Source organism: Bison bison, unplaced genomic scaffold (assembly GCF_000754665.1).
Source record: "Bison bison bison isolate TAMUID 2011002044 unplaced genomic scaffold, Bison_UMD1.0 scf7180017864486, whole genome shotgun sequence".
Lineage (NCBI taxonomy): Eukaryota > Metazoa > Chordata > Mammalia > Artiodactyla > Bovidae > Bison > Bison bison.
In genome coordinates, this window is record NW_011495046.1 from 4,606,518 (window position 1) to 4,632,182 (window position 25,665).

A 25,665-nucleotide genomic window follows, 5' to 3' on the forward strand; every position below is an offset into this window, starting at 1 on the left:
CGGGCTGTCCGCCTCTGTGGCAGACGTGCTCTCCGCTGTCCCTGCGCTCCGCCTCCTGGCTTCTGCCACCTGGACGGGCGACGCCGGGTGACCGGAGCGCGAGGATTAAGCGGGTGGGAAGGTGTGAGCCGCAAACCCAGAGGAGGGCGGAAAGGAGGAGGAGGAGGCCCCGGGGGTGGTCAGGGGGACTGGGGATCCCGCCAGCAGAGGTCCCTGGGCGGCCCGACTGACTGACGGGCTGAGTGACTGTAGCTGCCTCCGGTCCGGACGCTCGGAGCGGGGCGGCACGGTGAGCGCAGCCATGGCCTCAGGTGAGTGTTCCCGGGCGTGGGCAGGGTCCCGGACGGCGGGGAGGGAAGGAGTGCGTCCGAGGGTCTAACTGCTCAGGGTTTCGGGGGCCCAGTTTTGGTTATGTCTCATTCTGTTTTTAAAATCGCCTCTGGCAAGTTTGTCAGCCTTTTAAAAGTGACCTGGTTCAGGGTTTGCGTGCGAAATCTAAGTCACGCTCTGTAATTTGATGCCATTGTAATAGCCGGAACCGTAGACCTTCCAAAAGACTTGGGTTTTGGATTAAGGAAGTAATAAGAATCTAAATAAAGGAGGACGAAAGAGTTCCCGTATTTTTAAATTGATTTAAGTTGAAATGGTGGGTTTTCGTTTTAGAATAGGAATGAGGAACCTTCCGGCCTCAGGAGAGCTCTATCTTTTTTTTAAGTTCAGTTTCATCAGTTGCCAAGAGGTGATCGCAGTTGTGTTGACAGTTGGACAAATGTGACGCGCCTTTAAAAATCACCAGTGGTATTTTAACAGGTCTTAAGTGGAAATGTTGCTTCAACAAGTGGATCATTTTTACTGTAAAGTGCGTACTTTTTAATTTATGGAGCAGAAATCGAGTTTTGTTTTCTTTTGTTGGAAGGAAGGGGAAAAGAGGATTTTTAGGATCCCCGTGCTTTAAAATAACGGGTGAGAATGAAAACTGTCACTTACACGAATACATATTTATAGTCAGTAAATGCGGGGATCTCTTGCTTTACCTAGAAACTGCTTAAAGGATGCGGGAGGGAGCCTCCCATCCAGCCGTGGTTAGGTTTGCCTGCAACCTAAGGGTTACTATATCAAGTAGACTGCTTTGGAGCGGGACCTTCACTGGAGTCTGTCACGGTTCTTGGAGGCACCTTCCCCGCAGAGGGAGCAAGTGTGAGCAGAGGCAGGGAGGCCTAAAAATGTGGATTAACGCTGTGCCAGAGGCTGAAGACAATAACAGGAGGCTGAAGAAGGAGGCTTGTTTATATTTGACCTGCATCCTCCCAACACCCTGATTCAGTGACCCACAGTAGAAGACTGATGACTACCAGAGAAGAGGAAGTAGAAAGCATAAAGGACTTTTTTTTTTTAAAGGGTTGAGCAGAACAAAGCCATAGCTACTGCTTTAGGCCAAAAAGGAAATTGGGGTGGTTCACATGACATTTGATTTCAGTTTGTCTGTGGTTTTCATGTGAGAATACAAATGTAGTTTATTTCAACTTTCTCTTTAGCCACTTCAGTGACCCTAAACTTTCAGATAATCTTGTAAATTCATAAATTCAGACCATGTTGAGATTAAAAGTGCAAAGATGATTGAAACACTTGGTTAATTTATTGACTATCAGAAAGATTTTGTATGAAAGTTAAAGAATGGTTAGCATAATAAAGTAAAAAGAAAAATCAGCCTTCTGGTAATTTAACCAAACTTTGTTGATATATGGTGTGAATGTAACACTTGTAATCCATTCAAAAGAGAGAAAAAAGAATTAGCCATTTATGGACTATTGCAAGACCCACATCTTTTAAAAATGTGGTACAATTTAAACTCGTTTAATGACATTTGTTTTTGTCTTATTGTGAGGACTGATTTCCTAAATTGAGGGGGGAAAATTTTAAAGGGTAATTGTCACCCTCCCCTTTTCTGGAATTATATTAAAATGACACTATTTAAAATGTAACAAGTTATTCAAATTGTAATTCAGTTGTTTGAAAACTAAGGAAAAATCTGGGTGTACTTTGCTTAATCATTTGTAAAAACCTTAGAGAAAAAGATTCACAAAATTATAAGCTCCCATCCTGTTTTGAAACAGTAATTTAAGCAAAAGAGTAACTGAAAAAACCTTTTGCTTTGTTAGTTTACCATTGTCTAGTTTATAGTTTGTAGAAAAGAGTATAAAAACCTCAGAAAGTATTTTTATTGATTGATTACCAAGCATTTAAGACTGTTTCTCCATTTCTCACCGGATGTTATATGTAAATAGGTGTCTGTAGTTGAATATATGGTCTGTATAATATGACAGTAACATCATAATTTCATAAATAAAATTATATAAGTATTATGAATAACCGGGACTATATGTTTGATTCTAAATTTTGTTCAGTTAAATTGTCATATTTAGGATTTCACAGCTTGAGTTCTATTAAGCTGTCTTGATTACTTTTTAAAAAAAAAATTACACCTTGATTCCAGTCTTTTGACACAATTAATTAGGACAGGGATTAAAAAAAAGTTCTCAGTCCCATCCAAGGTATACATTAGCAGTCATTACTCTTGGATATTTATGATTCTAATCTGTTTAAGGTAAATAAAATTAGCTATTTTTTGGTCTGAATTTAAAGCTTCTCCTTATTCCAGTAGAAGGTGCAAATGTTTTGTGTGCTTTGTTTACTAATAAATAGTACTGTCTTTGGTAAAATATGTATTATAATTTAGATAATTTATTTTTATTTACAGTTTAAAAAATTATTATTTTTTAAATTGGAATAGAGTTGATTTATAGTATTGTTTTAGTTTCACGTGTACAGCATAGTGACTGTTTTTTTTTTTGCAGATTATATTACATTATATGTTGTTACAAGATACTGGATATAATTCCCTGTGCTGTACAGTAAATCCTTGTGGCTTATCTATTTTATATATAGTGTATTCAGTTTTCTTTAGTATCGTTCTGCTATATCATGTAATAGGAAGTACATGAAGAAATTGTATTTGCAGACCCACTGCTTATCACCTTTGTAGTGTAAATTTCAAGAGAACCTTTTGAGTAAGGAGGAAAAATCAGTGTATGACACAATCTTTGATGATAAAACTGGATGCTGAAATTGATAGGTAAAGAAAATGCTTTTTTTTGTTTTGCATAAAAAACTAAACACATAAACACGAAGGCTGCTTCAGAAGTGTAGTACGTGAAAATGTCAAGATAACAGTGTTATAAAGAAATGAGGGTGATATATGATAGATATAGAGTGAAGGGAATTAGCTAGTGAAAGACTGGGGGCGGAAATCAGAGGAGAGTCATAATTAGGAACACCTGGGGTGTGTGTAGTATCTTTCTCAAATGTAATTTGAGGGACTCAGAATTTCCTTTTATTCCATCTTTCCCTCAACTGTTTTCTGCAAATGATTGTGTTTGTAGGCATACGACCCAAATAATTGCACGGAGTACACGTATGGTAAAAAACTATTTGTTTGGTTCATATTTAAATGGGCATCCTATAATTTTTATTTTTAAATATGGCAGTCTTAATTGCCCAGATGATTTGGTCCTGCCATATATTTTTAACTTAGTTTCTCTACTTTTTTTCATCCTGGAAGTTATATTTTTTTCAAGACTTATTCGTCCACTCCATACCCCAACAGCAGTGGATTCTCTAGCAGTAGGATCTCTTTGCCAAATTTTTTTACATCTCTTATTTAGTTTATGGTGCATACATCAATCAAGTACTCTTCTGTACATCCCTTATTTGGATTCTTAAAGCCCAGATGAGAGAGTAAATCTGATATATTGGAGTAAACCTGGACTTCAGTCCATGATGGACCTGGGTTAGTTTTTATTCTAGTTCTGCCCCTCTGTGATTTGAAAATGGGTCTAACTATGCAGAGTCTTAATAGGAGCGAATGAGGTAATATATGCCCATAAATATTAGTTTTCTTCTGTAGTGGAGACTCAGAACTCTTCTGTTTTGGGACTCAGAACTCTAAGAAATAGGTGCTACTAGGCACATTTGGCACTTAATATTGTTTAAATAATCTGACAATTATAGAATTTTATGAAACCTTAAGTTTTCATAAAAATAGATTAAATCAGATGCTAGATAGATAATATATCTTTTAAGAATATGTAAGAATTCCCATTTACTTGTAAATATGTTGAAGTGGTTCCATATGTATTTAAACTAGGGGAGTAGAAGTTGACAGTGATCTTTGGAGGCCATCTCCTTGGTCCACTTAAATGATAGCATTCTGAAGAAAAAAGTAAATAAAAAATTGTTTAGTAAATAAACCACATGTCCTTTTGGTAATTTGACTGATATAACTTACCTACCTATCCTTTGTCTGATTTCTTCTGCACCTTCTGTGTTAGTCTCCTTCTGACCTTATGGGAAGAGGCTTGAGTTTTCTTTGCCCTTTTGTTAATTGGATGTAATGTCATCTATGTAGGAAATGGTCTCTCTAAATTTTTATCATAATTGGGAAGAAGTGGAAAAAACTCACCTGTGTCTTGAGGTGAAGAAATAGCAGCATAATTCAGTTGGGTTCCTAGGTTTGAGGAAAGAATAATAGGTCTATTCTTTTTCTCCAAAGTGAGTAGAGGTGATATTTGGAAAAGTATATATTGTTACCTCCATTCGCTCCTTTGAGTCTTAAGCAGTCTATTATCCAGTACTTCAGTACTGGATATGCAGTACTAGAGATGCGGTCTGTAGTCAGTTACTCAAAACTGTGGTGTGTCACATTGGCATGCTGTCTTGTAAGAAATGTTACTGATGGTAGTTATAATAACTAATTTTGTAAAAGGTGAATTTTAAATAAATCAGTGTAATTGAAGGCTGTCGCTATAATAGTATTTTTTTTTTTTCTCTTGCTTGCCTTTGGGTAAACGTTTGAGAGAGGGAGAGAGTTAACAGGTAGTTAGAATTCCTGAGCCTAGTTTATCCATCACCTGGCTCATCCTTGTGCATGAATTTAGGGATTGCTTCTCTAGATATGTGCCTTGTGGTTTCCACCTCTTTATGTTTTAGGGCAGTGGTTCTTAATCAGGAGTGTGTTCAAATTGCTTGGAAGGATTTTTTCACAAACAGGTCTGGGCTTTAGATTGATTTCTGTTTCAGTTCAGCAGATCTCAGGTGCGGTCAGGGTATGTATTTTTTGAAAAAGCTACCTAGATGATTCTGATATATAGTCCCAATATGAACTCTGTTCTAATAGGATCCAACAAGATGCATTATTTTCTTACACTAAAGTTGCATTTATTTTAGCTCATTTGCTGTATCAGTTACTGTGACTTTATCCTCAGCTATTTTTATGCTTGTTGTTCTGTTAAATTTGATGTCCCCTCCCCCAAGGATCCCAGCTGTCATATTTACTAGTATCATTCATAATTTCTTTTTCTTATAACTTCATATAATTTTGAACTGTAGTTTTATCAACTGTGAAATGGGATATTTGCTGTCCTGTGTTTATGAGATTAAAGTTAAGAGGATCAAATGAGAAGTGTCTTAAAATTAAGAGTGTTTTAATTACTGTTATTAACATTTTTTTAACTCTTCAACTAATGCTGGTTCCCAGTGCTACCTGTAAAGTTTTAGTTAATAATCTGCCTGTCTGACAATTGATCATCCATTTTTAACTTTTATTTCAGTATACTTTACTTTCTTTTTTCTTTTTTTAATGTACTTTCTTTTTTTAATCTTAAAAAATCAAGTAGTACTCTTTCTTGCCTAAGTGCAAATAAAAACATAAATATATCTTGCAAACATTTTGGCTATATTTCAGATATTATTCTAGTCTGCATTACCATTTTACAGTACTATTAAAAATTTAGGGGTCAATCCCAGCTTTGCATAATATTGTTTAAAGAAGAGTACAGTGATCTACTTGCTTAGAACCAGTTTTGAAGACATTTCTATTGAGGTAATCTTAGTAAAGAGTACTCACTTTCTCTACAATTCCCTAATTTATGTTTTACTGTCTTCCACTCCGTAAATGATTGCATTTCACCACTTTTTCTCTTTAGGAAGGATAGCACTTTAAAACAGGATACTGAGGAAGAAAGTCACTGATACACTATACAGAGGCATGATTTAAATGATTTATAAGTGGGAAGGTTTTTTTAAGTTATAAACATAGATAAAGAAATTAGAATATGAGTAAATATGAGGAGTATGAAGGTATAGTGATTTTAGCACTTACAAACAACTTTTTTCCTAGTCAGTTAACTTCAGTCTCTCAGTTGTGTCTGACTCTTTGCAACCCCATGGACTGCAGCACGCCAGGCCTCCCTGTCCATCACCAACTCCCAGAGTTTACCCAAACTCATGTCATTGAGTCAGTGATGCCATCAACCATCTCATCCTCTGTCATCCCCTTCTCCTCCCACCTTCAATCTTTCCCAGCATCAGGGTCTTTTCAAATGAGTCAGCTCTTCACATCAGGTGGCCAAAGCTCTTCACATCAGGATTGGAGTTTCAGCTTCACAATCAGTCCTTCCGATGAACATCCAGAACTGATCTCCTTTAGGATGGATTGGTTGGATCTCTTTGCAGTCCAAGGGACTCTCAAGAGTCTTCTCCAACACCACAGTTCAAAAGCATTGATTCTTCGGTGCTCAGCTTTTTTTATAGTCCAACTCTCACATCCATACATGACCACTGGAAAAGCCATAGCCTTGACTAAACAGACCTTTGCTGGCAAAGTAATGTCTCTGCCTTTTAATATGCTGTCTAGATTGGTTATAACTTTCCTTCCAAGGAGCAAGCGTCTTTTAATTTCATGACTGCAATCACCATCTGCAGTGATTTTGGAGCCCCCAAAAATAAAGTCAGCCACTGTTTCCACTGTTTACCCATCTATTTGTCATGAAGTGATCGGACCTGATGCCGTGATCTTAGTTTTCTGAATGTTGAGCTTTAAGCCAACTTTTTCACTCTCCTCTTTCACTTTCATCAAGAGGCTCTTTAGTTCTTCTTCACTTTCTTCCATAAGGGTGGTATCATCTGCATATCTGAGGTTATTCATGTTTCTCCTGGCAGTCTTGATTCCAGCTTGTGCTTCTTCCAGCCCAGTGTTTCTCATGATGTACTCTGCATATATTTTTCCTAGTAGTAGAACCTAATAAGGAAAATCTAAATAATTATTAATATAGTCCTTCATTGTTTGCATGATTTATAAAAACAAAAAAAGATCTCCAGATTTTCAGTCATTCATTCCACAGATATTTCCTGAATATCTGTGCAAGACACTGATGAGTAAGGCACAATTCCTGCCTTCAGGTAGCTTGAAGAAATAAAACAAATAGCTTTTTTTTTTTTTTTTTAAGAAGAAATAAAACAGTAAGTCTTCCCTCACAGTTATTTGCAATAATTGCCATAAACAAAATGCTGCAGTAGTTTAGAGCAGGAGATTATTTCCAGCTAGGGGAATGGAGAATATTACAATAGACTCTGATTGTCAGACTTTTTACCATTAAAGAGCTTCTGCAATAAAAACAAGAGAGTTCAGGGGTTTTAAAAGTACTTGATATTATATGATAACTAATATATGTCATTCTTAGTATTCAAACAGCTTTTAAAAATGTTTTTTTTAATCTTTCAACAACTGCTTTTCTGTTCTCTTGTCCACAAACTATTTTCTTAAACACACTTTCTAATTTAAGGAAGTTTTGTGTAACCAATGAAAAATATTTGACTGCTCACTTTAAGCCTAGCACTTCTATTCACACTCCTCCCTTTAAAGTTAGCCACTTACCATTAATGATGTCATTCTGTATCAACTTCCCACTAAGACACCTTTAAGTAAGCAGTGGGCAGGGATTTATTTGACCTTTAGTTCAACCACATAGATGATTTAAGATATTACTTAAAAAATAACTGTTGAGTATTTTGAACTTCATTTTGAGAGGAGAATGTACTTTCTTTTAAATACTCCTACAAGGATATGCAAGTATGTGAAATATTTGAAACTGAAGTGTGAATTTGATTGTTTGAAATATGCGAGGATATATATAAGGATGTGAAATTGTTTTGTCTTTTTTAAAATTAATTTTTATTGGAGCATAGTTGATTTACAATGTTGTGTTAGTTTCTCCTGCACAGCAAAGTGAATCATACATATATATATATACACACACACACGTATAAATAAATATATATATATATAAACACACACACACATATATATATATACACACATGTATAAATATATATATATATAGACACACACACACATATATCCACTCTTATTAGATTCTTTTCTCATACAGGTCATTACAGAGTATTGAGTATGTTCCTTGTGCTATACAGTAGGTTCTTATTAGTTATCTGTTTTATATATAGTACTGTATAGATGTCACTTGCAGTCTCCCGATTTATCCCTCCCAAGGATGTGAAATTGAAATACTCATCTGTATGTCTTACATTTTTCAGTAAAATTGAAATGAGTATTATAAATTTGATTAGCTTAAAGTCACTCTTCTCTGGCTCCTTGTGTTTAGAGTAAACAGATAGATAGTAAATTCAAGCACAAAGAATCTAAACCAAACAATAGAATTAAAGATACCGGTAATACTTTACTTAGAAAATATGTAATATGGAGCCATCAGTGATACTTTCTGTTAACCCTAATGTTCATTTGGTCACCAAGTACTGTCAATTTTGTCTTGTAAATAATCCTTGATTCCTGTTATCACTACCAAATTTCACATATATTCTCATCATCGCCCACATTGCTGTAACAGCCTCTAAACTGATCACCTTGCTTTCTCTTTTTTCAGTCTGTCCACTGCCACCAGAATTCTTACTCTAAAATGTCAATCTGATTATGTGATTCCCCTGCATAAAACCATTAATTGATTTTCTGTCACTCAGAGTGAAATCCCAATCCCCAGATGTACTCAGGTTCTGGTTTTCTTTCTAAGGGTAGAAGTGTATCTCAGCTCCATTGGGGCTGTCGTTTGATTCTTTAGCTCTTTTTTTCTGTGCCACCACCTTTGAACACCCTCTTCCCTTTCCCTTGAAATGCCTGCCTTTCTTCCTTCCTCCTCCTAACTCCCCACCCAGTATTTCAGTAACTTTTGTTTTCCTTGACATAGGATAGGCTTTCCTGACTCTTTTGCTCTTATTATCATTTTATGCAGAATTTTGTTAGCATAAACAAAATTTTGTTTTGTTCCTTCCTCTATAGTCTAATAATTTGTGTTGTTTGCCACATTGTTCTGTAAGATCCTTAAAAGTAGCAGTTGTTATACTGTCATGGTATCACTATAAATTACTGCTTTCAATAAAGCATCTAGAATAAGAATAGACCATTTATTGAATATTTGTTATATGCCAGACACTTGGTAAGAAACTAACACTTGTTATCCCTGATCTTCACAAAACCCTATGTGATAGGTGTTATTGTTATTATGTCCATTTTATAGAGGAGGAAACTTAAGAGATATAATATTTCCAGTGTCTTCAGTGTTAGGAAGTGGCTGAGTTGGACTCAAAAGGCCTCTTCCCCATACTACATTGATAAGACCCACTGTGTTACCCTTTCTGAAAATTTACTTGCATCCTAACAGAGGATAAGTCTTTAGTTAAATAAATGGATATCTAACTGTGGGAATTTAGAAATCACTAAACTGATTGAGGGAGGGGTTTTTTTGGGGGTTGTGGTTTTTGATTTGGGGTTTTTTCATAGAAGACATCTTTATACCCCTGAAATAAAGATACATTGCTAATATCCTACTTGTAAGCACACTGGTGTGCTTTATTTAACTGTCATTTCCATGATTTGGATAATAAGAGGGGATAAAGGTACATACGTTTTAGACAACTTTATTGGCATATTACTAATGTACACTGTTTAAAGTATGCAATTTGATAAGTTTTGACATATTTATACAATTTTGAGATCAACACAGTCAAGTAATTAACATGTCTGTTGTCCTCCAAAGTTCCTCATCCACTCCACACCACTATGCTTAGGCAACCAGTGATCTGCTTTCTTTCATTATAGATTAGTTTACATATTCTAGAGTTTTATATAAATGGAATCATAACATAAAATTATGTGCACTTTTGATTTGACTTCTTTCACTGAGCATATTTAGATATTTATCCACATTGTTGTGTGTGTCAGTAGTTCATTCTAAAGGTATATTTTGAATTACACTCATTACAGAAAGTAAATAATTATTTTCCTCTATAGTGTCTTATACTTTAGAGGGATTGCCTGAAAATTCTTCTGAACCTAAGTCCCTTCTGGAAGTTGTTTTGATGTACTATGTGTAAGTCCTTTAAGAGTCCAATGGAGATATAAAAAAAACTCAACATTTCCTTCTGCATTTTTATTTTCAATGAACAGTCTTAGTCCACTGTTAAACCTAATGTAAAATCAAGCAAAGTCACTTTTGGAATATAATATTGTACTTCTGAAGACTATCTTCTTGACTCTTCTGGGAGAATTTTGGGGGAAAACCCTTCTGCTTGGTCTCATGTAAGTGGGTATCTCTGAAGTGGTTATCACAGAACTGCATGGTAGCATTAGTTACAGATATTAAACGATAAAGTGCTAACCAGTAAATAAGATTTGAATGACTTGTGTTTACACAGTAAGGGAGTGCAGTTTGAATGAGAGAGGAGTGTCTTCACCACCCAGTCTTGGATAATTGCATTTCAACCTTGTTATTTAGTAGACAGGGAACATTTTTTAGACTACTGTTTTCTAAAAAACAAAATGGTTAAAATCCATTATTATTTTGATTGTAATCTCACTCTTCCCCCTTTTAAAATTTCCAGGTGGGTTTAACCCATGTATAGAGATCATTGAGCAACCCAGGCAAAGGGGAATGCGTTTTAGATACAAATGTGAAGGGCGATCAGCAGGCAGCATTCCAGGGGAGCACAGCACAGACAACAACAGAACATACCCATCCATCCAGGTAATAGAAGGCTCCTGTGTGTGTGTATGTCTCTTAATTGCTTCATATTTTAGCTACAGCAATTATGTTAAAGATCCAGCTTCTTCACAGTGATCTCCACCAGCTTTTCTTTTCTTTTTTTTCCCCCCTCTTTATTCTTTTTAATGAATTCCTAGTGGATGGAATGCTTGGGACATTTCTTAAGTAAAGTATGGATTCTTCATTCCTGCAGATAGTTATACTTGTGTGTTACTCTAAGTGATACCCAGTGGTTAGTGTACATTGGCAGCTTTTGGATGATTATCCCTTTCGTGGGACAAAAAGCTAATAAGGAAAAAGCTTTCTCTCCTTCCAGAGGTGGGCAGAATTGTTCTAGAGTTTAAAAACATGTATTTGGAAACTGACTTAGAATTCTGCAGTCACTTGGTTAATCTAAGGGCTATGGATAAAGAAAATGTTTTTGTCTTTTTTTTCCTTACCTTTATTGCCTGTCCCTGATACTCTGGGTTGCCTTGACTGATTTGAAATATTGTCACTTTTTAAATACAATGTTTTCATGTTAGCATAAAATTTGAAAGTATTTTTGTAATCCAGAATGACTTTGGTAATATACTGTATTTATAAACTATACTATATTTATATTTGTATTTAAATTTCTTCCATTTATAATGATTTTTTTATTCTTTAAATGCCAGTTTAAAACCTTAATGGCAGAGAGCATTTTGAAAAGCATTATTCAATGTTTCATCAGTAGATTTTAAGCTACTGTTTTATAACTACATTATTTACAAAATTTATTGGACTTTAAGAAAATGCTAAGTTATATAACAAACCAGTAGCAAAATTACATATTGAATTCCAAATTCCAGTCTGTTATCACATTTTTTGTTAGCAATGTAGATTTGAGTTATCTAAGTCTTTTTTTTTTAATATTAAAATGGAAGAGATGTTACTAAAAAGTAAATAAAACAGTAATCCTTTCCTTTATAAGAGCAATTTTTAACTCTTCTCCATAATTCAGCTTATTCTGTATAATCTCTTAAATATTTCTATGATCTGTATCCTTGCCATTATAACATGTTCTGAACAACTTTGCAGCTTGAGTTCTACATTAGCCTACCTTTCACTTTTTTTTTTTGCTTTTTTTTTTTGGCTGCAGTACACTGCTTGCAGGATCTTAGTTCCCCAGCCATGGATCAAATCTGTGCCCCTTGCAGTGGAAGCTCAGAATCCTAACCACCAGACTGCCAGGGAATTCCCAACCTTATACTCTTAAATTTTTACTTTCTCTTTTATTCATAAAGGCAATAAATACTTTCTGATTACTGTTCAAATTAAGTTTAAATTCAGAGTTAAGGAGTTTAATACCCTTTTACCTGTGAAGCCACCCATTTTTACTTAACTGCCTTGCTCCCTTGTATGCTGTTTTTTATGTTTCCTGCTTTGTGCTTACAAATTTGCTAGCTTCCAAAGTAAATATAACTCCTTCCCACAAGCTCCTCCTTCCCTCCCATGTTTAACTCTTCTCTTCATTCTCAGTGTTCTGTGTGAAAACTTAATTTTGCAAAACTCAGCTTGATTTATTGCTTGTTATACAGTGAACACTTGGGATATGCTTACTGATTAACAAATATTTTTGTGAAATGAAATGTCATATATTAAGTTACTTAAGTGATCATATTTATGTACTATCATTTCCATTGTGGTTTAAATATATACTTTGAAGGGATGTTATGGTATGGCATGGCAATGGTAGGGCAATGAATATAGCAGCATGGCATTCAGTGACTCAGCATCTTAGAATTTCCTCATCCACCCTGATAATATTTTTGTATACTTTGACTTGTTTTCAAAGGAAAATAAGCAAAATCAGATGATATAACCAGTTGAAATTAGGGCACAAAATGATATACCAAGGGACTGAGAGGTAAATTCTTCCCTACTGGTATTCTCTGGATGTTTCATGCATACTGCAGTTACCAGTCAGTTGTACTTTATCCAGTGCTAACTATATGATGTAAATTGAACTATTGGATATAAATTCTGATACTGATGTAAATTTTATAATTCAGTTCTTGGTGAGACATATTTATGGATCACATATTTAATTTCCCCCCTTTTCAGATTTTGAACTATTATGGAAAAGGAAAAGTGAGAATTACATTAGTAACAAAGAATGACCCATATAAACCTCATCCTCATGATTTAGTAGGAAAAGACTGCAGAGATGGCTACTATGAAGCAGAATTTGGGCAAGAACGCAGACCTTTGTTGTAAGTACACAGTCATGGACATTTTTAGGAATAGTATAAGAATAGGATTCTCCTGTTTCCTATCTATGTACCTCTGTTACTTTTTGGCAGAATAAATAAATTCCTCACTGTACTTCTATTTACTGTAGTATATATTTGCATTCTCTTATCATTTGCATTAGAAGTACCCTTTCATTTTTTATTAGTAGACACAGCCCATGATGGGAGTAGGAGTACTTCTTTATTGTAACTAAAAGTAAACAAACTTATTTTATGCTGCAGTTTTCTTTCTTAGTTTGAACAATTTATGAAAGCTTTTCTCTAACTTAAAAATTGTCAGATGTGAAAAAATCACCTGGAAAACTGGGATTTTTATTTGAAAAAGGCAGTATAAAATTAACATACAACAATAGTTTTAAAATTTAAAATATGTATATAGTACTTTGTGTGTGAGGCTGCTGGGTTCATTTTCATCCTATTGGTGAAAGTGTAAATAAATAAAATCTTTCTGGTAGGTACTATAATTTCAGCAAAGCCTGAAATTATATGAATGTCTCTTGAACTAGCAGTTCTACTTCTAGGAATTTATCTTGAGGAAATAATCTAATTAAGTATGTTCTGAAACTTAGCTGTAATGATGTTCACTGAAGCTTTGTAATGGCAAAAAGTTAGAAACAATCCGGATTATAAAACAGAGGGAGATTTGTTAAACTGGTACCTCCATGCAGTGTACTCCTGTGTAGCCTTAAAAATAACATTGCAAAAATGTCTTTGTATAGAAAGATATTCCCAATATTTAGATAAATAAAATAAGACTTTACAATGAACTGTGATAAATAATTAAAAAATTTTTATTTTATATTGGAGTATCATTGATCAACAATGTTGTGTTAGTTTTTCAAAAGTAAGTGTGTACATATACATGGTAGTTTAAACACTAAGATGTTGATAGCAGTTTTCTCTGGGTAGGAAGAATTGTGGGGTTTTATGTGGTTCTTTTAACTGATGTTCATTTTATAATTCTTTTTGTAATGAACATGTATTGCTTGTGAGAAAAAAATGAAACTGATTGCAACAGGAAAAGATTAGTAGCCTCCTTAAATACAAGTAGTAACCATTTAGAAAATATACTTTAGTAACAGCACAAAGCATAAACTATCTGGTTATACAAACTTGGCAAGGAATACTTCCTATTTGTATTATTTCACCTCCCAATGTTTTACATTGTAGATTACTCACTTAATTGAAACATAATTACTTGTTTTCTGATTTAGTGAGAACAGACTCTTCTGTTTTACTTCTTATTTCTCTGGCTCTTCTTTGTTCAGTTCAGTTTAGTTGCTCAGTCATGTCCGACTCTTTGCGACCCCATGAATCGCAGCACGCCAGGCCTCCCTGTCCATCACCAACTCCTGGAGTTTACCCAAACTCATGTCCATCGAGTCGGTGATGCTATCCAGCCGTCTCATCCTCTGTTGTTCCCTTCTCCTCCTGCCCCCAATCCCTCCCAGCATCAGAGTCTTTTCCAATGAGTCAACTCTTCACATGAGGTGGCCAAAGTATTGGAGTTTCAGCTTCAGCATCAGTCCTTCCAGTGAACACCCAGGACTGATCTCCTTTAGGTATAGGCAGTTAGATTTTTGGACTACCTTATTTATGTCCATTGATGCCCAATAATGCCTTTAGACGCTTACTTCTGGGAAGGAAAGTTATGACCAACCTAGATAGCATGTTAAAAAACAGAGACATTACTTTGTCAACAAAGGTCCATCTAGTCAAGGCTATGGTTTTTCCAATGGTCATGTATGGATGTGAGAATTGGACTATATGAGCACAGAAGAATCGATGCTTTTGAACTGTGGTATTGGAGAAGACTCTTTAGAGTGCCTTGGACTGCAAGGAGATCCAACCAGTCCATCCTAAGGGAAATCGGTCCTGGGTGTTCATTGGAAGAACTGATGTTAAAGCTGAAACTCCCATTATATTGGCCATTTGATGTGAAGAGCTGACTCATTTGAAAAGACCCTGATGTTGGGAAAGATTGAAGGCAGGAGGAAAAGGGGATGACAGAGGATGAGACGGTTAGATGGCATCACTGACTCAATGGTGATGAAAACTGTTGGTGATGGACAGGGAGGCCTGGCGCGCTGCGGTTCATGGGGTCTCAGAGTCGGACTCGACTGAGCGACTGAACTGAAGTGAACTGAACCTTGTCCCTCAATCCAAAATCCTGTTAAGGATCATACATTGTATTTAGGTGTCATGCTTATTTAGTCTCCTTTAACTTAGAATATTTTCTCAACTTGTGTTGTCTTTCATGACATTAACATTTTTGAAGAATATTATTTGTTTTGAAGAATTATTCAATGTGGGTTAGTCTGAATGGTTGCTCATGATTGTGTTCATGTTAACATGAAATATTTTGGATGAGAAATCTACAGAGGTGATGCTGTATTGTTCTCAAATTAACACTTCAGAAGATGGTGATACTAGTTTTTTTCCCATTGGTGATATTATTGGCATTCTATTATAAAGAAAAACTTATCCATATTCCCCTGCCTCAGTTGAAAAAATACCAGTATAGACTCATGGATTCTTTTTTTGACAGATAATTTTGTTTATTTATTTTTGGTTGTGCTGGGTCTTCGTGGTGGACAGGCTTTCTCTGTTTGTAGAGAGCAGGGGCTACTCTCTAGTTGCAATGTGTGGGCATCTCTTGTTGTGGGGCACAGATTATAGGGTGCCCTGGCTTCAGTAGTTGCAGCTCCCTGGACTCTGGGTCATGGGCTCAGTAGTTGTGGCACACAGGCTTAGTTGCTCCATGGCATGTGAGATCTTCCCAGGTGAGAGATCTAACCTGTGTCTCCTGCATTGACAGGCAGATTTTGAGCCACCAGGGAAGTCAAGACTCATGGATTCTTAGAGTCAATGCATTATAATTGGATGCTAGTCTATTACTAGCATTATTATTCTGATTTTCACGTTGTCACAAATTTGACCAATCCAAGCCCCTTCAGTGGAGAAGGAAATGGCATCCCACTCCAGTATTCTTGCCTAGAGAATTCCATGGACAGAGGAACCTGGCAGGCTATAGTCCATGGGGTTGCAAAAAAATCAAACAGGACTGAGCGACTAACTAACACACACAAGTCCCTTCAAACTGTTTACGCCTGCTCTAGGTTGTGAGCTCCATGAGAGGAGGGATTGTATATTCCCATTACTCATCACAGTCCTTGGGACACAGTAGGAACTCCAGAACTTGTTGAATGACTGTGAATGAATGAATAATTGATTCAGATAATCTCTGTGATCTTGGTTTCCTTATGTCAAAATTTGTGTGAATAGCACTCAAATAGGATTATTCAGATGAAACTATCAAGTAATGTGTAAATATCTTAGAGTCCTTTAAAATGTCAAAGAAAAAGTGAGAACCAACCTAAGAATCTTTCAAAGAAGTGGAATACTTTTGAAGAGAAATATGGTTTTAGGGTTCAAGAAAGGATTACAAGTTCAAAATTTATTTTTTAATTATTGGAGGCAGAAGAAGGAAGTGTTAAAGATATTTTAGGTGTTAAAAATCACAAGGATGGTAAATATGAAAAGCATGAACAGTAAAACAACAGAGCATAGAGGGGGCAAACACGGCAAGTGACCCCCTGTTGCCAAGGGCCATGTGAAGTTTGAGCAAATAGTAATGTTATTATAACCAAGTTTTGCTTCCTTATTCACACCCACCCGATTTTAATGATGTCATGGTTTTTCCATGTGGGAACAAGTATGACTAGTGGTGGTAGGGGAGTTCCCCCCACCATCCTCTGTACTACTCCTATGCAAATTAGTAATATTTGTAGCTGTTGAGAAATTTTCCATAAATGACATTTTGAAACTGTTTAAATATTATTGTTAGTTTTAAATATCTAATGAAAAAATATGTAGTTTGATGCTTTCTTATGATAAACGGTTATTATAACTTCATGTGATAAGGCATAAAACATATTCCACTGCTGCTAGTAGTGAAGTCATTTGTAGTCAGAAACCAAATGTCTGTGGAGTGGAGAGGCTGAGGTATGAGAGGACTAGCAGGCATTGCAGCCAACTGGAGAACCCTGTGTCAATGGGGCCGCAAACTTAGCTCCAGGCAGGTGTTTCTGTGCCAGTCTACTGTTGCTTTTAAAATATTCAAGAGAAAGCAGGAATGTTTATATGCAGTTTCCTGATTTTTAAATGTTGGTAGTCTGCACACATTTTAAAAACATGTAGTCAGCATTTTTATGAACTCAGCAAAACTATACATGTAGGTGTCAGCCTTTGGGCAACTTTTTATGACTTTTGCTTTATATTATCAAATGTACAGATTCTATTAATTTGATTATGAATTTTTTGGGGAGGTGAATTTTAGCTTTGTGGTGTTGCTTTCCTATTAATCTTTGTCTACTTTGATATATTTGATGCAGGAATGTTAGTAAAATATAACTGTAAAACATTATATATAAAAGTACTATAGCGTATATTACTTTTCTCTTTAACAGTTCTCTTAGAAATATAACCCCATTTTTTATCCTCACATCTTTATCATAGGAATTGGAAATGTATTTCATGCTTTTAATATCTCCATCTGACATTATGATGACTCCTCAGTGTTGGATATATGCTTGATTTTTGCAGTATTCTTTAATAAAATCTCATTTATGTGTCCCTGTGTTAGCTCTAAAGAAGTTTGAAAGTTTTGTGTTTCCCTTCTAGTTTTCAAAATTTGGGTATTCGATGTGTGAAAAAAAAAGAAGTAAAAGACGCTGTTATTTCAAGAGTAAGGGCAGGAATCAATCCTTTCAATGGTGAGTATGTTTGATTTAATTATTTCTATTATTTGGATATTTAGTTATTTGTGTTAAGTGATTTCTATTTGTATCTTTAACCTGTGTTTTAAAAGCTGTCTTAAGTTCTGTGTTCACTTACATACTTGTCTTACACAGTATCCGAGGAATGAAATATATTTAAAATGCTTCAGTGTTGAAAAAAAATTCCTATGCAGACAAGGCTTTGTGAAGAGTGTCATTGTTTTCTGTAATAAAATCTTCTCAAAAATATTCTGATTCTCTTTGAATGTGGCCTTCCTTTTGCCATACCAGCAGACAATTTATACTCCCCTTGCTGAATATTGAATAGGCACTGTGGTTATAAGGTATTGGAATGCATTTAACTCCAGGCATATTCAATGGTGAAGTAGTTTAGAAATAGTAGTATAGAAATAGCAGAGGCCGTGTAAAATATCTACATAGTGTATTTGTTGAGTGGATTTACTAGAAAGTTACTGTGTGGTGGATTTTATTGGGGTGGCACTGCCTGGTGCAGCACCTGGTAACTGTGCCACAGTTGCCACCGGATAGGTGAGGGCTGCTGACACCCTGCGCCACGGTAGTCTCCTTTGGAAAGTCATCTGCAGTCACTTAAATATGCATTAATTCGGGTATCGAACAGCTATACAATTTTCAAAGAATAGATTTCTTTGTCATATTTAAAATATCCTTATAGTGTTGGTTTATTTTTTTTTCAGATGTTTAAAAATAAATTTAAGTGATATCATGATAATTTAAGGAATATGCTCATAGATAAGTAGTGTCTTGTGAATTATAAGGTCTATATCTCTTTTCTCTAGATCTTTATTTTTCGTACTATTTAGTATAATGCAGAAAGCAAAAGTCCCTTTCAGTATTACTCACTGTAAGAGACTACTGTTAAATTTGATGAAAATTTTTCCAGAATTTCCTTTTTACATGTGTCATGTATTTATATATATTTTTTAATATAAATGGAATCATGTTGCACTTCCTAATCTACTATTTCTTTCTTTTCACTCAGGAATATATCTTAAATAACTTTCCATATCAGTACTTATAAATCTATTTTGCTTTTTAACAGTATTCTGTGGCTTAGTTAGGCTTTAATTTGTTGATCTTGTTATCTATTAATAAACATTTAAGTTATTTTCAACTTACTAAAATGCTCAATTGAATATATACTTTGAACTTTTGTGTGTTGCTTTTTCCTTATATTGTTTATGTTCCACTTCCTTATTTATAAAATGGAGATAATAATAGTACCTACCTCATAGACTGTTATAAGAACTAAATGAAGTAAAATATGTGGAGCACTTATTATGTACTAGGAACTATTCTAAGTGACATATAAGTACATGTTATTAACACTAAGCCTTGTTCTGGATTGGTAAAAACAAAAAAGAAAAAAAATACTTCAGCAGTGGCCCATCTGCCATTCTGCATTTTTCTTTTTAATACCCTTTCCACTGGCGTTCAGAAGATTTGGGTTTGAATTCCAGCTCTGCCCCTGCTATGTACTATGTGACATAGGAAAGTTAAGTAACCAAAGCTTTGGTTTTCTTTGCTGTAAAGCAGTGCTATAATTATAAAATAAAATAGTGTACATGAGTTACTTAACATTTACTCCTTGACATACAAATAATACTTAATAACTGGTAGCTATTATTTATAATATACTACACTATGCCTATTTCATACTACGCCTAGACTAGATGGCCTCTTTAATTTAAAAGTTGGCCTTTTACTTTAACAATGAATCAGAATTTTAAATGAGCATACTCTTGACCCAGACATTTTCTACTTTTGAAAATTATCCTAAGGAAATAATACCTGGTGGAGCTAGGATTTGAAAACAGTTACCTTGGCTCCCAGGTGCATGGTTTTATCTCAACTATGCTTTATAACTCCCTGCCCCCATTAAAATAATCTTAGAACAATGCTTTAGCATATTACTGTGATTAAAAAGTTCCAGTGGTTCTTTAAATAGGCTAAAAATTAAATGGCCTTAAATTTGAAATTTTCTACATGTAGCTCCAACATATGTTTCCTACCTTCTCTTCCACTGTTAACTCTATTCCAGAAAAACTGTTTTGTTCACTTACCCTGACCAGTTGTCAGTCAACCTTCTCTGTTCTCACCACCATTAGTCGTGATCACCCTCCAGGCAGTTTATACACTCTACATCCAGAAAGATTCTTCTGAAACCAGTATGAATCATTTCAGAATTGTACTTATTATCCTTCAGTGGCTCCACATCATCTTCACCAGTGACTCTCAATTTGAATGTGCGTAGCACCCCCTTAGTACTTGCTAAAAATGTAGAATCCAGGCCACATTTTCCCTAATTTGATAGTCTGGTGTGGGGCCTTGAGTGCTGCATTTTAAAAAAACATCTAGATCCATGTTTCTTAACTACAACTCACATTAGGAAATAGATTTTATTTCTCTACTCAATAGATACACACATAGATTAAAAAAAATAAAGCAATATTGTTACTTCATGTAATATACTGTCTAATCTGTTCCTTTCCATTTTATTTTATTTTATTTTTTTTATAGAAAAGCATGTCCAACCCAGTAAATTAATTTTATGACCAGTGGCCCTAAACTCTTGGTACATGCAATACACCCTCCATCTGTTCTGTTCTGGTCCATTCCATTTGTTTTCTTCTTCTTCTTTTTTTTTTTAAGAAGATGCTCAGTTAACCCACTAAATTAATTTTAGGACTACTGGGTCTCAAAGTACAATTCAAAATTTTCTGCCCTAGACGATTCTAATGCTGGTGATCCATGGACCACACTTTGAGGAACTCTGATATACTGGCTAGATTGAGTTTCTCAAGCATGGCATTTAAAGCCCTTCATATTCTGATCCTTGTTTTCCATTCCAGCATCATCTCTAGGTATCATCTTCTGCCTCTCTGTTCTTCTGTTTGCAGTTCTTTTGCATGAAATTCTTTAATCTGTCTGATAAATTCTTTCTGCTCATCCCTCAAATTTAAGAGACACTTCTTTTACGCTTTCTGTGATCTTCTTGGAGCGAAGTATATGTTTCCCCAAAGTGCTATATATATTTCTAACACTGTTTGCTATAAATTTATTTATATGTTTCTCCCTCACTGAATTGTGAGACTCTGAAAGGTAGGAACCATTCTTCTGTGCATCTCTGGTACCTAGACCAGTGTCAGATACACAGAAGAAACATAATTAAAATATGTTGACAGAATAAATAAATAACTGAATGAACATGCTTTGTTTGTACTTGTCTACCAAAAATACTCAAATTGCTTTCCTTTGCTTTCCTTATCTGAAATGCCTTTTCAGTTCTCTTGAGCCCAAAGTCCTATCCCCTTAATTATACCATTCACTTAGCAATTGATCACAAAAAGCTTTATGATAACTATTAGGTTTTCTGAGATGATTTCATGCTTATTGTAGACAGAGTCTCTAATGGAACTTACTTATATTTGACTTTGGCACCTAAACAATGTATTTGTGTTACTGTTATATTAGATATTTATCTTTACAGCCAAGTACCTTCAGGCAATGTGTTTTCTCCCTGTATACAGTAGGTTACTCATCTTAACTACTTACGCATTCATTCCTTTGACAGATTTTTACCTTATTTTATCCTTATAGTCCCAGATTGTTCTTGGTGCTCAGGATAAGTCAGTGAATAGAACAGATAGAAATTTCTGCCTTTGAATAACTTATATTCTAGGGAGAGAGACTAGGAGTTAACAATTAAACTTAATAAACAAGTATATAATTTATTGGGAAGCCCAGGTGGAGCAGTGGTAAAGAATCTGCCTACCAGTGCAGGAGGTGCGAGAGATAAAAGGTTCAGTCCCTGTGTAGGGAAAATCCCCTGGAGTAGGAAATGACAATATTCTTGCCTTCAAAGTTTCATGGACAAAGTAGCCTGCTGGGCTACAGGCCTTAGGGTTGTGGAGTCAGACATGATTGAATAGCTGAGCAGCCACACACACATATCATTTATTAGACAGCTAGAAGTACTAAAGGATAAAAACAGCAGTGTAAGGAGCCGGGAATCTGTAGTTAGGGGGATGGGTTATAAATTTAAATAGAATGGTTAGAGTCACCTCATTCTCTATTCTGATGTGGTTTTTGTAATAGAAATAAATATTCTGTGTTTTTTTGTTTTTCCTAGACTGTTGAAATAAAACCTAAAATGTGCATTTCTAATATTAAGCAAAACATATAATATCTAATCCCCTTGAAAGAACTCAAAACACTAAAAACTAATGGGAGTAATCTGAACTCAGTTGTAGAGTTACCCTTTCTTGGTTGTTTATTCTGTGTTATTTTCAGAATATACCAGTAAATTCTACCACTTATATAGGAATTTGCCAACCTAAACAGACACTTTTTAAAATAGATGTATCACTTAACACAGGAAAATTCTACTGATAAAGAATTACAAGATTAGTATCTGACTTTGTGTTATATATTTATGATATATAGAAACAATGGAATTGGAAATGTTTAGCTGAATGGGATCTATGAATTCTGGTCTATAGACAATCTGATTATGACAGTCCATTTCCTAAAGATCAAGTATGTGAAAATACAAAGACTATTAAAAATTGTTTTTGCTTTGTGTGTATCTAGGATGTTTAAGGTGAGTTCTTTCTTGCCATTAGTTCTTTAAAATAGTAGCTCTCTCTTGCAGAAAGGGACATATAATAGTCAAGTAGTATTAAACTTGAGGCTTCATGTAAAATACCAGTTCAAATTATCTAATATGTGCTAAAGTCTAAATTGGATGGAGGAATTTAATTAAGGGCTCCGATAGCAATTTTTAACTGTTCATTTAGCTGGCACCAAAAAAAAAAAAAAAAAGACTTCATGGGGGGCTCTTACTGCAAAAGCAGGGAAAAAAATTTTATCACTTTCTGGCTATGTATTTAATGACATGTAAGGCATTCTAATATTAATTTAATTAATTAAAAGCCATAAGATTTTTACAATAAAGAATTTGCAATTCTGTTTTATTAGTTACTTTATACTGTTTTTCATGTACAGAGGACACTGAGTTGTTAGGGGAGCACAAAGACTATTTTACAGTTAAGTTTGGGAGGATAATTCTATATTGGTAGTCTGAAAGGGAATGTAGTTTAAAAAGACAGATAGTCTCTAACAGATTGTCCTCTCTAAAGTGTGGTTAAATACAAGAAAATAAGAGCCTTTCCTCACGACTTAAAGCTTAAAAAGCAAGAAGGAAGAAAAAGCTTTTGTGTATTTTGTTATCCTTTCTTCCTTGCAATCATTTTAGAAAGCTTTCTTTATTACCCTGTGCAGAACTTGGGACACTTCTTTTATGCCTTCAGTGTAAAGGCATATGCCTTGAACATACTCCCATTATAACACTTTTCATGTTATTACATTATATAATTTTAGCTTATATATCTGTTTCTCATCCAGACACTAATCTCACTAAGGGCAGGCACTATCTTCTCATATCTCTATTTGGCATTTGTTTTAGTGTGTAGCACATAATAAAAACCCAGTAAATATGTTGAAAGAATAAGTAATGAAAGGTAGATTGCTGTGACCATTTACCTTTTGCCTGGCACACAAGCACTTAAATGTTAGCTTTTACTGTATTATATCTATACATTTTAAGTAACAGAAATTAAATGAATTATCACTAAACTTTGTTTTTCTTCCTTAAATGAGACATAGGTCTTAAAATTGTTAATCTGTGTACTGTATATTTTTGACCCATTAATCACTTTTTAAATTTTAGTAATATTTAGCAATAATTAGAATATTAGAAAAGTCACATCTTTAGAGCTAGTAGGTGTTATAATTGATTTAAAAATTTTAATCCCTATTTTCAGAAGAAATCATGATCATATCTTTTTGATGAAGATAAAATTCTTACTGCATATACACTGCTCCTAAGTATTTATAAAGATGGCTTAAGGAGAATAATTGTTACCTTGTATTTATCCTTTTGATAAGGTATAAAGAGAAATTTTAAACTAGTTTAAGAGAAATTTAAGAGAATTTAATTAATCTCATGCTTACTTTTGTTAGATTTGCAACTATCATTTTTCACATTGCAGAATTTTTTAAATAAGGCCTTTTGTATTATGCTATGTATATATTACAAAGCCTACAGTAAACATTATCTAAGTGGAGGAAATGTAAGCATTCAGTCTGAAGTTAGAAATGAGAAAAGGATGTGCACTCTTGCTGCTTCTATTCGCACTGTCATGGAGACTGTAACCAGTGCGCAGAGATCAGTCAAAACTGAGAAAATAAAACCAATTATTGGAAGCTATTATTTACAGTGAGAATGCAAAAGGATATAGAAATTATTAATATGTTTATTAATAAAAGGGTGAATGCATATAAAGTTAACATACAAAAGTCAGTTGCATTTCCATAGGACAGCAGCAAATAATTAAAGGAATTGTCAGAAAATAGAAAAATAAATGACCCAATCAAAAAATGGGCCAAAGAACTAAATAGACATTTCTCCAAAGAAGACATACAGATGGCTAACAAACACATGAAAAGATGCTCAACATCACTCATTATCAGAGAAATGCAAATCAAAACCACTATGAGGTACCATTTCACACCAGTCAGAATGGCTGCCATCCAAAAGTGTACAAGCAATAAATGCTGGAGAGGGTGTGGAGAAAAGGGAACCCTCTTACACTGTTGGTGGGAATGCAAACTAGTACAGCCACTATGGAGAACAGTGTGGAGATTCCTTAAAAAACTGGAAATAGAACTGCCTTATGACCCAGCAATCCCACTGCTGGGCATACACACTGAGGAAACCAGAAGGGAAAGAGACACGTGTACCCCAATGTTCATCGCAGCACTGTTTATAATAGCCAGGACATGGAAGCAACCTAGGTGCCCATCAGCAGATGAATGGATAAGAAAGCTGTGGTACATATACACAATGGAGTATTACTCAGCCATTAAAAAGAATACATTTGAATCAGTTCTAATGAGGTGGATGAAACTGGAACCTATTATACAGAGTGAAGTAAGCCAGAAAGAAAAACACCAATACAGTATACTAACACATATATATGGAATTTAGAAAGATGGTATCAATAACCCTGTGTACGAGACAGCAAAAGAGACACTGATGTATAGATCAGTCTTATGGACTCTGTGGGAGAGGGAGAGGGTGGGGAGATTTGGGAGAATGGCATTGAAACATGTATAATATCATGTATGAAACAAGTCGCCAGTCCAGGTTCGATGCACGATACTGGATGCTTGGGGCTAGTGCACTGGGACGACCCAGAGGGAGGGCATGGGGAGGGGGGAGGGAGGAGGGTTCAGGATGGGGAGCATGGGTATACCTGTGGCGGATTCATTTTGATGTTTGGCAAAACTAATACAATATTGTAAAGTTTAAAAATAAAATAAAATTAAAAAAAGAAAAAAAAATACCTAGCAACAGATCTAAGAAATCATGATCAGGATTTCTTTACAGAAAATTTCAAAATTTTATTATGAGATAATTGTTGTTTTGTTGTTTAGCTACTAAGTCATGTCTGATTCTTTTTGTGACCCCGTGGACTATAGCCTGCCAGGCTCCTCTGTCCATGGGATTTCCCAGGCAAAAATACTGAAGTGGGTTGCCATTTC

The 25,665-nt window shown here is 35.0% G+C and overlaps 1 protein-coding gene across 1 annotated transcript in view; it reads left to right on the forward strand.

Moving 5' to 3' along the window:
- The first annotated feature begins 6 nt into the window (after positions 1–6).
- The window catches only part of REL (v-rel avian reticuloendotheliosis viral oncogene homolog), a 38,437-nt gene continuing 12,778 nt past the window's right edge, over positions 7–25,665 (forward strand). The window contains exons 1-4 of the mRNA XM_010862954.1: positions 7–311; positions 10,807–10,949; positions 13,053–13,201; positions 17,924–18,015. Of these exons, the coding sequence (XP_010861256.1) occupies positions 302–311; positions 10,807–10,949; positions 13,053–13,201; positions 17,924–18,015 (394 nt within the window). The 5' untranslated portion in view covers positions 7–301. The remainder of the gene's footprint in view (positions 312–10,806; positions 10,950–13,052; positions 13,202–17,923; positions 18,016–25,665) is intronic.